At 30.7% G+C, this 12,722-nt stretch overlaps 1 protein-coding gene across 8 annotated transcripts in view; it reads right to left on the reverse strand.

Annotated features, from left to right (window-relative positions):
• Positions 1–12,722, reverse strand: part of LOC127725475 (DENN domain-containing protein 5B-like) — a 47,121-nt gene that overhangs the window by 33,940 nt on the left and 459 nt on the right. For 5 of the 8 annotated variants that reach the window (XM_052232472.1, XM_052232477.1, XM_052232475.1 and 2 more), the window contains exons 2-5: positions 5,593–5,702; positions 4,073–4,610; positions 2,781–2,801; positions 1,129–1,254 (exon numbers count right to left, since the gene is read on the reverse strand). In XM_052232472.1, coding sequence (XP_052088432.1) covers positions 1,129–1,254; positions 2,781–2,801; positions 4,073–4,610; positions 5,593–5,702 — 795 coding nt within the window. The remainder of the gene's footprint in view (positions 1–1,128; positions 1,255–2,780; positions 2,802–4,072; positions 4,611–5,592; positions 5,703–12,722) is intronic. The other 3 variants (XM_052232473.1, XM_052232476.1, XM_052232471.1) reach the window with 1 other exon arrangement.

A 12,722-nucleotide genomic window follows, 5' to 3' on the forward strand; every position in this document is an offset into this window, starting at 1 on the left:
TTTTTTATTGTAAACGAATGGCCCACTCATTTGACAAAATGGCCCATTGAATTTATTTTTGGGGGGCCCTGGGCCCATAGAGAAAAAATCCTTCCAGATCACTGATAAAACAATGTGTATACATGAATAAAAATAATGATTACATAGGTACAATAGTACAATGTGTACTATCCATAAGCAGTTCCAGGGAGGGCCCCCCCCCCTTTTGTGAGAAGAATTTGGTTGATTATTTAGGGAATCACTGAAGCATGACTGGAGCCCCCCCCCCCCTTATGAAAAGCTCTGAATCTGCCACTGCTATCATGTAAAAAAAATCAGGTGAAGACTTCCATTCCATCAGGTGTAATATATAGAACTCTTGAAAACGATACATAATTTGACTTTCCATGATAAATTGTGAGTAAAAGTAAATCATCCATAAAATTGTCTATTGTTGAAGACTGTATGTTGGCTTCTAGATGTCTTTTGTTTATATTTTTTAGCTTGAAATCTCTCTGATGTTTAACCCATATATCCTTTAATTCATGAATAACAAGTGAAACTGCGAGGTTCTGCTCACTGATGATACCCCCGCCCAAATATTTCGGTAAACAGGAAGTTGTTGAGTGATGAATCTGAAAAAGCATCACATGGTATAGCTGACTTATATAAACCCTAAAACCAAATTTCAGAAATCCTTATGATGTAGTTCCTGAGAAAGCTGCGATGAAAAATATTCATGGGACTGATGGACGGACAGACAGGTGCAAAACAGTACACCCCCACTTTTTTAAAGCGGGAGTATAATAAAAAGTACAGATCCATGTATATAAATGAATAAGGAATCCAATGGTATATGATTTCTCTACTTGAAAATCATTGAAACTTGCTGCTCAAAGTATGGGTCTGCAGTTTCCATATTTTTTATAAGGGCTGTGCTCTGACTGAAGTCCAATGGGCCAAGCAAGTCATAAAAAAGGCTGTCAGGGCAATATCAGATAGGAATGGCTTGCATCTTAAAAATATAGCCTTTATAACAGAGATTAATATATATACATTTTCCTCAAAATTTTTGTATGCCCAACTTTCAATAAATGTTTTAGTTATATATCAACATATTTATAAAACATCATTTCATTTGTATCTTACCAGAAGAATAAAATAAAACTTGATGTTCTAACAGTAATGTTGTAAACAGCTGAACGATGTCTCTTATGTCGAGGTATTCAAACAGCTGTGATAGACAGAAGTCAAACAATGGCAGCTCACTTACACCTGAAATACACATTTCATAGTTATTAAAATATTCTTATTTAGCCTAATTCTACAGGGATGTAATGGTCAAATCAGTTGGTCATTTATTTTATTAATCATATATTGACAGAGAAATAAAAAAATACAAGAACGATGATAAATATGTGAATAAAGATTATTTTCGCATATCTTACTTATAGTGCCCAAAGTGATACTTGAATAATTTGCATTGCAACAAAATGTAATAATTATGGAATAACTAATCAAAGAAAGGAAATCATAAAAATTTCAACCGGTGACTTAACAACACATTAATTTCCTAACATGTCTAATGGATGATATTTAAATTAGTTACGATTAGTTATTCTATTTATCATGTTTATCACATTGAGTTTTAAGGTAAATTAAGTAGAAAGAAACTGTATCAATTTCTGTGTATTCTAACTTCATTTTGATGCAACTCTGTTGACAACATCTTGACAATACCTAGTGTTGTATACAACACCAAGAAGAGTAAAAATACATGATTTATTTGACATGTAAAATATTAGTTTTACTTGAATGGGAAATTGGTATTTTTATAATGTAGCATAAATAAAATACATGGTACATGTACATTTGTATATAAAAAAACATTAAAAAGACTATGACAAGATATGTCTTTTTGGTTTAGAAGAAAATAATATGCTTCTGCTATTTTGTGTGTGCAAAATTGTATCTAAATACACTTGATAAATTATGGATTCAATTGAACAAAAAATATTTCACTTAAAGAAAACTTGTGAGAGGCATTGCTGCAATGAAAATCCCAACACCATACCTGATATAAGTATGAAGGCTTCATTAAACAATAAAGGTGTCCTAAATAAAGCATATCATATTATACAGAGGTTTTTATCTGAATCTATTTTCCCCAGATTCCACTCTGTGTTAATTTTTGTTGGAATAGTGGAACATATTTAGATATCTAATAATATATATATATTATGCACTAACTTATTCATATTGTCTAACTATCATGACTATTAAAGAGAAATTAGGTCTTTCTAATCTCTGTGCAGTAAAATTGAGTAGTGACAACATAACACTAAGTTGTTATCATTTTATTTATTGTTGCTATTTGCATCTCGTCTTCTATCTAATATAAATGTACAACAAACTTTACTTATTTCTTCTTTCTTTTTATTTCCATGGGTTGATCACATTTGACTGATTATTTTTAGCATGTTTGAACAAATAGTGGAAGGAAATACACATTTTTTAATTGTTTTATAAAAAATAGGACTTACAAACTGAAGCAAAAGAGAAGTATATGAAGGTCAAGTAACAATAATTTATTAAATAATATTAATGTAATTAATTGTACTTTTGATCAGTTAGGCAGTTATTAAAAATTGTACATACGAAAAAAAATCATTCAAAAAATGATGACTTTTAATTAACTAGCATTGAAATTTCCCCACTAAATTAAGTATTATTGTTCCTATATCTGTTGACAAAGCTTGCCACAACATCCAAAGCACAAACACCCAAGTGTACAAACAAACCTTTAACTTCTCGCCAGTCCACTGTAAACATGCAATGAAATATCTTAATATAATATCTACTTCATACAGCATTCCAAAGTTTTATAATTCTAATTCATAATTTGTATATGTACATGCCACATTCTGTCGGTTGTTTTTTTTTCTTACACTTTTCAAATGAAAAAGACCAGTTCATAAATGTATTTCAATGATTATAAATGCAAACAAGTAATGATAAAAACCTAAATGAAAATTTGTACAAAATATAAGCATGATAAGAAAGCTTTGAATTTCACTCAGTGTGATGGAAATTTTAAATAATCATTCTGTAGTCAGCTAAAAGGTGAGGTTGTGTTCTGATAGGTCATCATCTAGTATATCTACGGAACCATTGATCTCTTAGGTCCTTATGATATATTTTGACAATTTGCAGACCATAGGAAAAATTGGTAGCTCTATGGTAAAAAAATATCATAAGGACCTAAGAGCTACGGTTCTGCAGCTACATCTAGTAAAGTTCACATAGTTAGAGCTTTGTATCCAACTCATAGAAGCTAATATATAAATATTTACTCACAATTATATGATTTGAAAGGTGTAACAGATAATAAAAGGTTGTATAAATTCCTCTTGACAAGAGATTCTTGAAGTTGCTTTAACATAATGTAATCCAAAAGAGCTGATTTTATATATTTTAGGAAAGTATGAATTTTTCATAACTTATACTGCATGTACTGTATTACTCTAATATACATGTATCATACATGAAGATGCTGCATATTTATCCTTCTGTCTTATAAAAATTAAATGAACTTAAACACATTTTCATGCTTTACTGTAAATCTTTTCAGTCTTAATCAAATTATGAATATGCATGCAAACCATGCACTTTCCCCAAGAAATGAACAATGTAATGTATTTATACAGTATGTACATGATGTATGGTGATAAAGGGGATATAAATATAAGTATAGAGTTCAACTTTTATCATGTTAACATGGTTAAGTAAAAAGTATAAATGTATATGTACTTGAAACAAAAGTACAATGTACATCTATATTTTCAAGTTATTTCTTAAAATGCAAATAATTAATTTGAGGATGAAATGACAAACAATTCATATCTCAAAAGTCAAATTCTACAGCATTTTGTTTTGTTAAGATAAATGCCCTTTACACATGTACTTCTTTAGTATTTTCACTTATCCATAAATAACAAAATCAACATTTCTTATTTCATGGAAGTATGACTAAAGTCGCTCGTTGATTATCGTTTACGATTCCACTACTTCTTATCAATTCTCTACTACTTACTTGGACGCTGACAAAATATTGGTGACTTTATACCATAAAACTTCATACTGCGCCCAGGTGGCGGTAATGGTACTTCATATAAAACATTGTAAATATACGATTCTAGTGAATACTCTATTTCTTTTGGATTTGAAACAGCACTGTATAACTGTTGTAAAAATTGCTGAGTTGGTTGAACAAATGGTTGCTGAGTAATTAAACATAAACATTTTGTGACATACAGTCTGTCCTTGTTTGATTTGTAAATTTTCGAATCGTCAATTGTCCTTTTCTTTACTGTATGGGGACTAAATCTAAGATTTCCTCCTACTTGTTCAATATGTAGAGTTTCTGACACATCTGTTTCAACCTCTGCCAAGAACATATGTTGTAATGTCTGCATGGCAGCCAAGATTTTTTTATCTGTAACTTCCTCATAATAAATAAATGCCGACCCATATGTTCTTGTTCCATCTTCTCTAGTGATGATAAATGAATGAAATTCTGGCTGTCTGTCAGCTTTCTGTATACAAAAGGATAAACCTCTTGGAAAACTGAGCTAAAAGTAAAACAGACAAAAACATAAATGGAAAACTGAGCTAAAAGTAAAACAGACAAAAACATAAATGGAAAACTGAGCTAAAAGTAAAACAGACAAAAACATAAATGGAAAACTGAGCTAAAAGTAAAAAAGAAAAAAACATAAATGGAAAACTGAGCTAAAAGTAAAACAGACAAGAACATAAACTATATAAAACATGTTAAGCAACTTAATTACTTGAAATGAAACAAAAGTTAATTACATGAACAAGTATTCATTAAAAAAATCTTTACAAATTTTCTCAAATTTTCTTGTACTGGATATATGAATACCAGTGCGTGGAATATATATATTTATCGCTATTTTACGAAATTTTCCTTTGATCTTGCTGACTGATAATTTCCTTCTCAGCGGAGTCGAGTGATATCAAAAATTATCGCTAGAAACTAAGGGGGCACGTGGCGTTGCTAATGAAATTGACATGAAATTGACAACGTCGTCATCTTGGTCATAGGTAAAATAGTGATAAACAGATTATCATTGGTCGTACCGACTCAAGCGAGAAAATCAATCTCGTTGATGATGACCAACGATAATCTATATATATATGTGGACATTTGCTAAGATATACTGTTTGTCTGACTTCCTTGAACAATGTTGAACTGATCAGGATGTTTGGTTAAGTTTGGTTTAGTTGAATACTTAGTACATGACACAAATACCAAATGTCAGATGACTGATGGTGTAAACTTACTATATGTATTGCAATATACTTCTGTTAAAAAAAGATATGATCAAATATCAGCTTGGCAGTTCTTTAAATAAATGTCAGGAACACGGGACTTAAGTTGTACTAATACTGATTTCAATCAAGCTAGCTCAACCCCTTAGCAATAAAAACTACTTTTGTACACATTAATCATTTTCAAAAATGTATTTATTGCAAAATGTATTAGTATGTACATGTATCATGAACTATTATGTTTAATTGTATAATTACCATCCCAACAGCTACTTTGTCGAATGCATTCCATGGCACTGATTCAGGATAATGATCCAATACCTTTGACTTAAAAGGACGATCTAAAGGAGCACATTGCAAATGCTCACCTAAAAATATTAAAAAAAACTTTTTATATTCCTTCCTCCATATATATCAATTCAAGTATGTCACTCAATATAGTAAAATATGATATTCAGGGTTTGAAGTTAAAATTTTGGCATGGTAGCCCACAGCTTAAATTTTGGTAGACAATAAAATAGTTCTATACAAGAAAAGCAGGAATTATAGTAGCCCACACTAAATGTAAGGGGCCATTGGCGAGTGGGCTCCTGCCAATTTCAAACCCTGATATTTGTTATTTTCTGACCTGTCTTATGAGGTTTGGGCTAATGACAACAACAAAAAAAAACAAAAAAAATCTCAAAATTTGAGTTCTATCATAAAGCTAAGGGAACTGAAAAACAATACATTATTACAATCTGATAAGACTGAAAATAACTGACCAATACATGAATGTACAGTAATCCCATTTAAAACTTAAACATGTAACTTCCATTTCAACAATTGTTAAGCTGTTTTCATGTCTTGAAAAATGTTCTTATGGGTTTGTTACTTTGTGCATTTATTTTTATATTTTAGAGTATTCTCAATATTGAAAAAGTTTTCATTTTCAGATGATCATGGTAATTATATGTACATGCAAAAAAACAAGTGTAGTATAATTTCATTCAGTGCTCCAGCTAGAAATTCAACCTGAAAGGGACAGGAAACTTTATTTCTGCATCAAATTGGGTTTTCTTCCATATGTTGCCAGCATACATATGTATATATATACCCTACTATCATTGACTATAGATATGATAATATGACACTAATTTTGAAAATCAATTGAAAAAATTTACATCTGATCCATAGTTTGACTTATTTGTTTTATACTTGTCAGACTCTATTCCTCCTCAGATAAAAATGTAGGAAACCCAGCAAATTTCTTTTAACTTCATGGTCAACATGATCAGTTCAAAGAAATTTGTGACATTACACAGAGCCAACTGTGTTTCCAAAATCAACATTGTGATACATGTTTGTTGAGACTGTTGTGATATTAAATTTCTTTATGTTTTTCAAATACAAAAAACTTTCAGGAGTATTTGTAGTAATGTATATTACAAGGTAATCATATTTTCATTGATTGTTTTAGAAATAAATTAACATTAACGGTACCAATTTTTCTGCACCAGATGTGCATTTCCACAATAAATGTCTCTTCAGTGATGCTCGCAGCCAAAATATTTTAAAAACCAAAGCTAATTAAAATTATGAAGAGCTTATAAGCCAAAAATGACAAAAAGTATAACCAAAGTCAGACAAGGAATCAGAGCTTTTTGAGAGGGAGATATAATTTCCTTGATTTGAAATAATTTCCAAAATTAAATTGTTAATAACTCAGTTTTTATATATATAATTATCAGTTATCAGGTCTAGCATACATTTGATGATTTCCCAAAATTTTACTCAATTAGAATTTTTACTTTCTTGAAAATATCTGTGCTTTGATTATACATTTTTGTAATAAGCAAAATTATTATATATAACAGGTTAAAATGAGGATAAAATGAAGGAAAGTGATCATATGAAGTCAATCAAGAATTGTGCAATATTAATCAGTGTCAGCAGTACAATCAACAAGTGTTCTTTCATTTTCTAAAAAAAATTCATCAAATCATACCACATGTGCTGCTGTCAACACAGAATTCTTATGAAACGTGCTGTTATTCTTTTGATAGTCCTTTCATCCATGCTTAACACTTTATGAAGACACTACGGTCAATTTTTAATTCATAATACTTATGATGATTTAACTTTTATAAGACAATAACAAATGGTAAAATGGTATTTAATTACCAAATATTATTAACACCTTATAAGTGACTTATCTATAGATATTAACTCTTATGACATGATTAACCTCCCTGGAAACAACAGATGTCAAAACAATACTATGCAATATAATGTGCAACAAAACAGATACAGAAAACTGTGTAATCTATTTACTGACAGGACAATGAAGAAAATGTCACTCTTTCTTTACTATGACCATGATAACATAACAGTGCTCCAGCTAGAAATTGAAAGGGGCAGGGTGCCAGTGGAGGGCAGGGCACTTTTTTTATGATAGGAAAAGGCACTGTTCATTTTTTTTGTCTACGTTTCTGTGTGTATCACGAGTTCACATTGTTTTTTTTACTGTATATGTTGACAATAAAGATAATAAGTTGTTGTTTTGATTATTTATTCTATAAAATTTGCATTAGAAAAGTCATTCATACTACATGTTCATAATACATGGCAATACAGGTTCATACATCACATCACTATTAACCAAAAGAGTCAAAATAACTATAACTATAACCCCCTCCTCCTCCAAAAAAAAAAACAGCATAAACTAAACATCTCATATTTTAGAGATGTCTCATTTAAAATTTTCAGCTAGAATTTGGCCCTCTCATCTTTTTTCATTGTTCCTGTCAATGAATTATTTAGTATAACTTCATCCAATTAACTAATGTCATGATAGTTAAGCTAGTCCTAACTCAATTTTTGTAGGACAACAGCTTAACAACTTTCACCAGATATAATTATAATCTAAATTGACAATGTCTAGATAGAACATGGATTGATAAAAGTATGATTATCAAAAATGAATTGCAATATTTTTTTTTTGGTATGTTCAAAGACAGTTTTGATCTTTAAAGGGAAAATTCGCGATTTTTTACTTTTCATCTTGTTATGTTCATAATACCATAAAAAACATATTTACCAAGTTTTATCTCGTTATGATTACTTATAAAGAAGAAAATTGGGAATTAATAATTTAATTTATTCCAACTTCCTGACTTATGTGACGTAGTTTAAGTCTTTTTGCATGCCGGGAGTGAATAAATCTCATTGTAAGTCTTGTTCGTTAATTATCTAATACCGCGATTTAAAGCGCATCGACGACTTTTGGCGTAGCTATTAACCAACTAATAATTAAGAAAGTAAAGTGATCAGCCGTGCAACTTTCAAAATTAAAATGTACGATTTATATTTAAAGGATTTCTGATATGATTATAGTAATAAAAGTAAATCATACAATAGAATATATTTTTATGAATTTTTTTTCCGACAGATATTTTGAACAAACATATATAACTGATATTGTTTTACAAATGCATGTTTGTATTCTCACCTGAAGGCTTTTACTTCAGTCTAGCAAACATTTTCCACTAGTACTGTGTAAATACAATGTGTATTGTACTGAGACACTTAGTGACTACCTGTTGAATGCGTGGTTAAATTCAAGGTAATTAAAAGATTAGCATTCTGTAATTCTATTCTTTTGATCTTCACTCAGTGAATTTTAGCCAACACGGTTCACCGTTACAGGTGTGAACAACATTTCGTATGCATGATAAAAATATTAATTATTTGGGGAGGAATATGGTGGCAAAATACCTGAATCGCCGTTATATACATGTATATCTTTTATATTTTGCGTAAGCTTAATTTTAAAATAGATAGGTGAGTATTTTGTTGTAACATCGAAATTCTGAATTACTTTCAATTAAATAATTTTATAAAATAAAAATGGCCCACGAAAACGAGCGTATAAACCAAACACTGTACTTACTTTTTCAAATTATCATGGGTATTAACCTTGAATATTTCAATGTTTAGAGAAAATTATCGCGGTTACATGATTAATAAAGCTTGGTCCGTCCACATCGATCTACATTTACCTAATCGGGAATGCCCTTATTAAAATATTTAAAATCTCACAACGTATACATACTTTAGCTATTTGACCAACGATGTTTAAAAAAAATAACAGAATCAATCTAACGTCAACTTTCCTTTTTTGAATGGAGGCAGACCGGCGGAATCAATTTTCAATGTGTTTTATAATATCTTGTACCTTTGCAAGACTTATCATTCATTCATAAACCCACTATATACCAGAGACATATATGTCAGTCTTAACTGACAAGAATACACCTAAAGCGGACAAGCAGTATATTCTTTAAGTTTCTGTGATTTAATACCAAGAAAGAAAAAAATCCCGAAATTAATTTGATACTTTGATACTCAATATTTTTCCTGGAAAATATTCACATCCTTGTTTGGTCTGAAAATAAGATAAGAATTTGGTATACAGTACATGCAGAAGTGTGAATGTCATAAAACCTTGTTATATCAGAAACCATTATAAATGTGAACCTGTATACGTAAGACCTCATGGGACGTCACCTAACCACATACATGTAATATGTACCGCAAAGAAAATTCTGATGATTGTGAAGCATGACCATTCATGATTTTAGAGGAGTCTTAGGTGGAAATTGCCGGTACGATTTAAATTCTGACTAGATTTTTTTCTCTCAATTTAAATCACTGAACTTAAAAAAAAAAGAAACCTACGCCCTAGATCAGAATTCTTCATGTAAATTCATAAATACAACGTTTTTATTTTATAACTTTCCATATACTTCACCTCCAACCACCGCCCCCTCCCAACATGGGAACAGTATATCTAACATTACAATGTTTGTGTACCTGCCCAAATCAAAAAAAAAAAAAAAAAAAAAAAGAAGAAAAAAGAAAGAGATGAACGGTAAGTCACATCAGATTCATATATTTATATGGTTGATTGTCGTTAACTAGAGATGTATAGTTACATGACTCTGCGTTAACTTATAAGAATGACAGGAAAGTATATACTTGAAATAAATTTATGATGAATAATATGCAACTGCAGCACCTCTTTTTATCAAAGTGTACATGCATGTATTTTAATGACTGTCCGTTATTTCGATTAAGAATGACAATTGTACGTGAAATTCTAAAGTTGCCAGTGAGACTTTTTTTTACCAGATATGCGACTTTTCGTATTTATATTTTCTCTTATATTACTCTCATTTAATATTTTATGCATAAGTGCAATATTAGGAATGGTTTATACCCCCTCCCTTTTAAGCTAACTAAATAAATTAATCAACCATCTAGCTGACCAGACGTTAATACATCTACTATCAGTCTATTCGGAGTGAACTTTCTATATTTCTTCAAATAAGCTTTTTGGGGATCATTAGTGCACGTATATTACATGCAAGTCGGAACAGGAAAATTGACATGAGGTACTACCGGTATAGTATATATTCTAAATTGCGACTATCTATAGTTCCGTAACCTTCTATCTAGGCGTATAATCCAATGATCGACAAGTTCGTACATTTTGTTAAATCAATATTTGTACGTTTCAAAATGTCCATAATTATTGACAACGAGTAATTACTTACATTTTCCCCAATTTACGTTTGGAAAATATGTAAATATATTTTTATTTTATCAAATCTTTTTATGGAATTATTTAGATTTTCATAAATATTCTTTACACCATAAATGTTATTTATAAACAAGCGTATGAGTTTAGTCATATATATAATGGCTATTATATCTATGGTAGTAAAGACTAGCATATCACTATCGGACACGCAAGACAAAGATGTATATTCACCTGATAGTTTCAAAATGGAAAGTTACAAGTTATCGGCCGTGTACACTTCTCAATACCCTCAGAGGTGAAGTGATGCACGAACTTGCTTTATGTAATTGTGTAATAAGAGTTTTGAAGCCCGACAGGAAATCGCTTGAATACCTGGACGTGTCAACTCACAATACCTCTGGGAACAATTCTTTTAGCCATGCTGGTGATCAGATAAGGGAAGATCCGAATTTATTTAAATAAGATTATTACATAAATGAATTATGAACACACTAGATTTTCGAAAACATTTTTACACGGAACACTTAATTTATCACTTTGAACTTTTTAATTAATTTCCATTAAAATTTCTTGTTTCAAAAACTTAGTTAAAAAAAAACAGTTTTAAAACGACAGACCATAGTACTAGTTATTAAAAAAAATTATATATAATTACATTTTCCGTATCAAGTTAGTTAGGAAAGGTTGCATGCACAACCATGTCTATTATAATCTTTTTTTGTGACCCGGGAAACTGTTAAGGCTTTCCTTGTCGGGTAAAACAACCGTACGCTTGACAAGATATCGACACTCAATTACGGCTACGTTAGGCTACTGCTTGTTTTGGTCCTTTGTGGTTTATAGATATATCGTGGTTTCTGTTCAGGGATGATGTCAAAATGGCAGCACGCGGAGAAGTGATACTCTAAATTTAAAATCGATGGTGATCTCTTATCTAGCAGAATTAAACTTTAATATTTATGAATTTGTGGTTTTTTTATACATAAGCAACATAATATCAATTTTTCATTTTTTTGCGAAGTATCCCTTTAAGGTAACATTCTTATATCATGTATATAATTTTGTATTTAATTGGTACTTTATTCCTATTTTCAAAGATAGATAATATTTTAGGAGAACAAATTTGTAATAACCTAAAACAGGGGAAGTAACTCCAAAATTAATTTCCAACACGTTTACGATGAAGTTGAGATGGACGGCGTTTCTGTGAAAGCATAGTTGTATTTTGATGACTTAAATTCTATACTAAAGTCATGAAAGTCTTCATTTTTACACTCTTCCATTTGGACTTGGAGATCGAAAATGCCCACCCAAGCTTAAAACACTCGCCGACACATTCATCAATTTATATTCAATTTGACAAGGTGCATTGTCTTAATTAAATTACCTAGTTATTAACACCTTTGAAGTCTAATCAACTGTAATTGATTTTAATGACATGATTAACCTGGGGGCAATCACCAGGTGTCATATATGTAATTTAACTTTGTGATTAGAAATCGATGAGACAAAAAGCAGTTTTACCAGTACATTGCCAAAACGGCACAAGGGTTTTTTGGGAAAAGGCGTCAGGGCAGAAGGGCGCGGCTGAGGGCACCCAGGGTGCGGCGCCCTTCTATTTTGGGCTAACGAGACCACTGCATAAGAACATAAAGTATTGTGTCAGACATTGAAAATGTACGGGAAATGCACGAAAGAGAAATTTGTCAATTGTGCTAAGGTCACATACACATTTCCTGAGCTTTATTGTGTAATAATTCATTTTGATTGTATTTCTCAAATTTAGGGCACCATGATTGGTTAA

Source organism: Mytilus californianus, unplaced genomic scaffold (assembly GCF_021869535.1).
Source record: "Mytilus californianus isolate M0D057914Y unplaced genomic scaffold, xbMytCali1.0.p SCAF_15, whole genome shotgun sequence".
In the NCBI taxonomy this organism is placed as follows: Eukaryota; Metazoa; Mollusca; class Bivalvia; order Mytilida; family Mytilidae; genus Mytilus; species Mytilus californianus.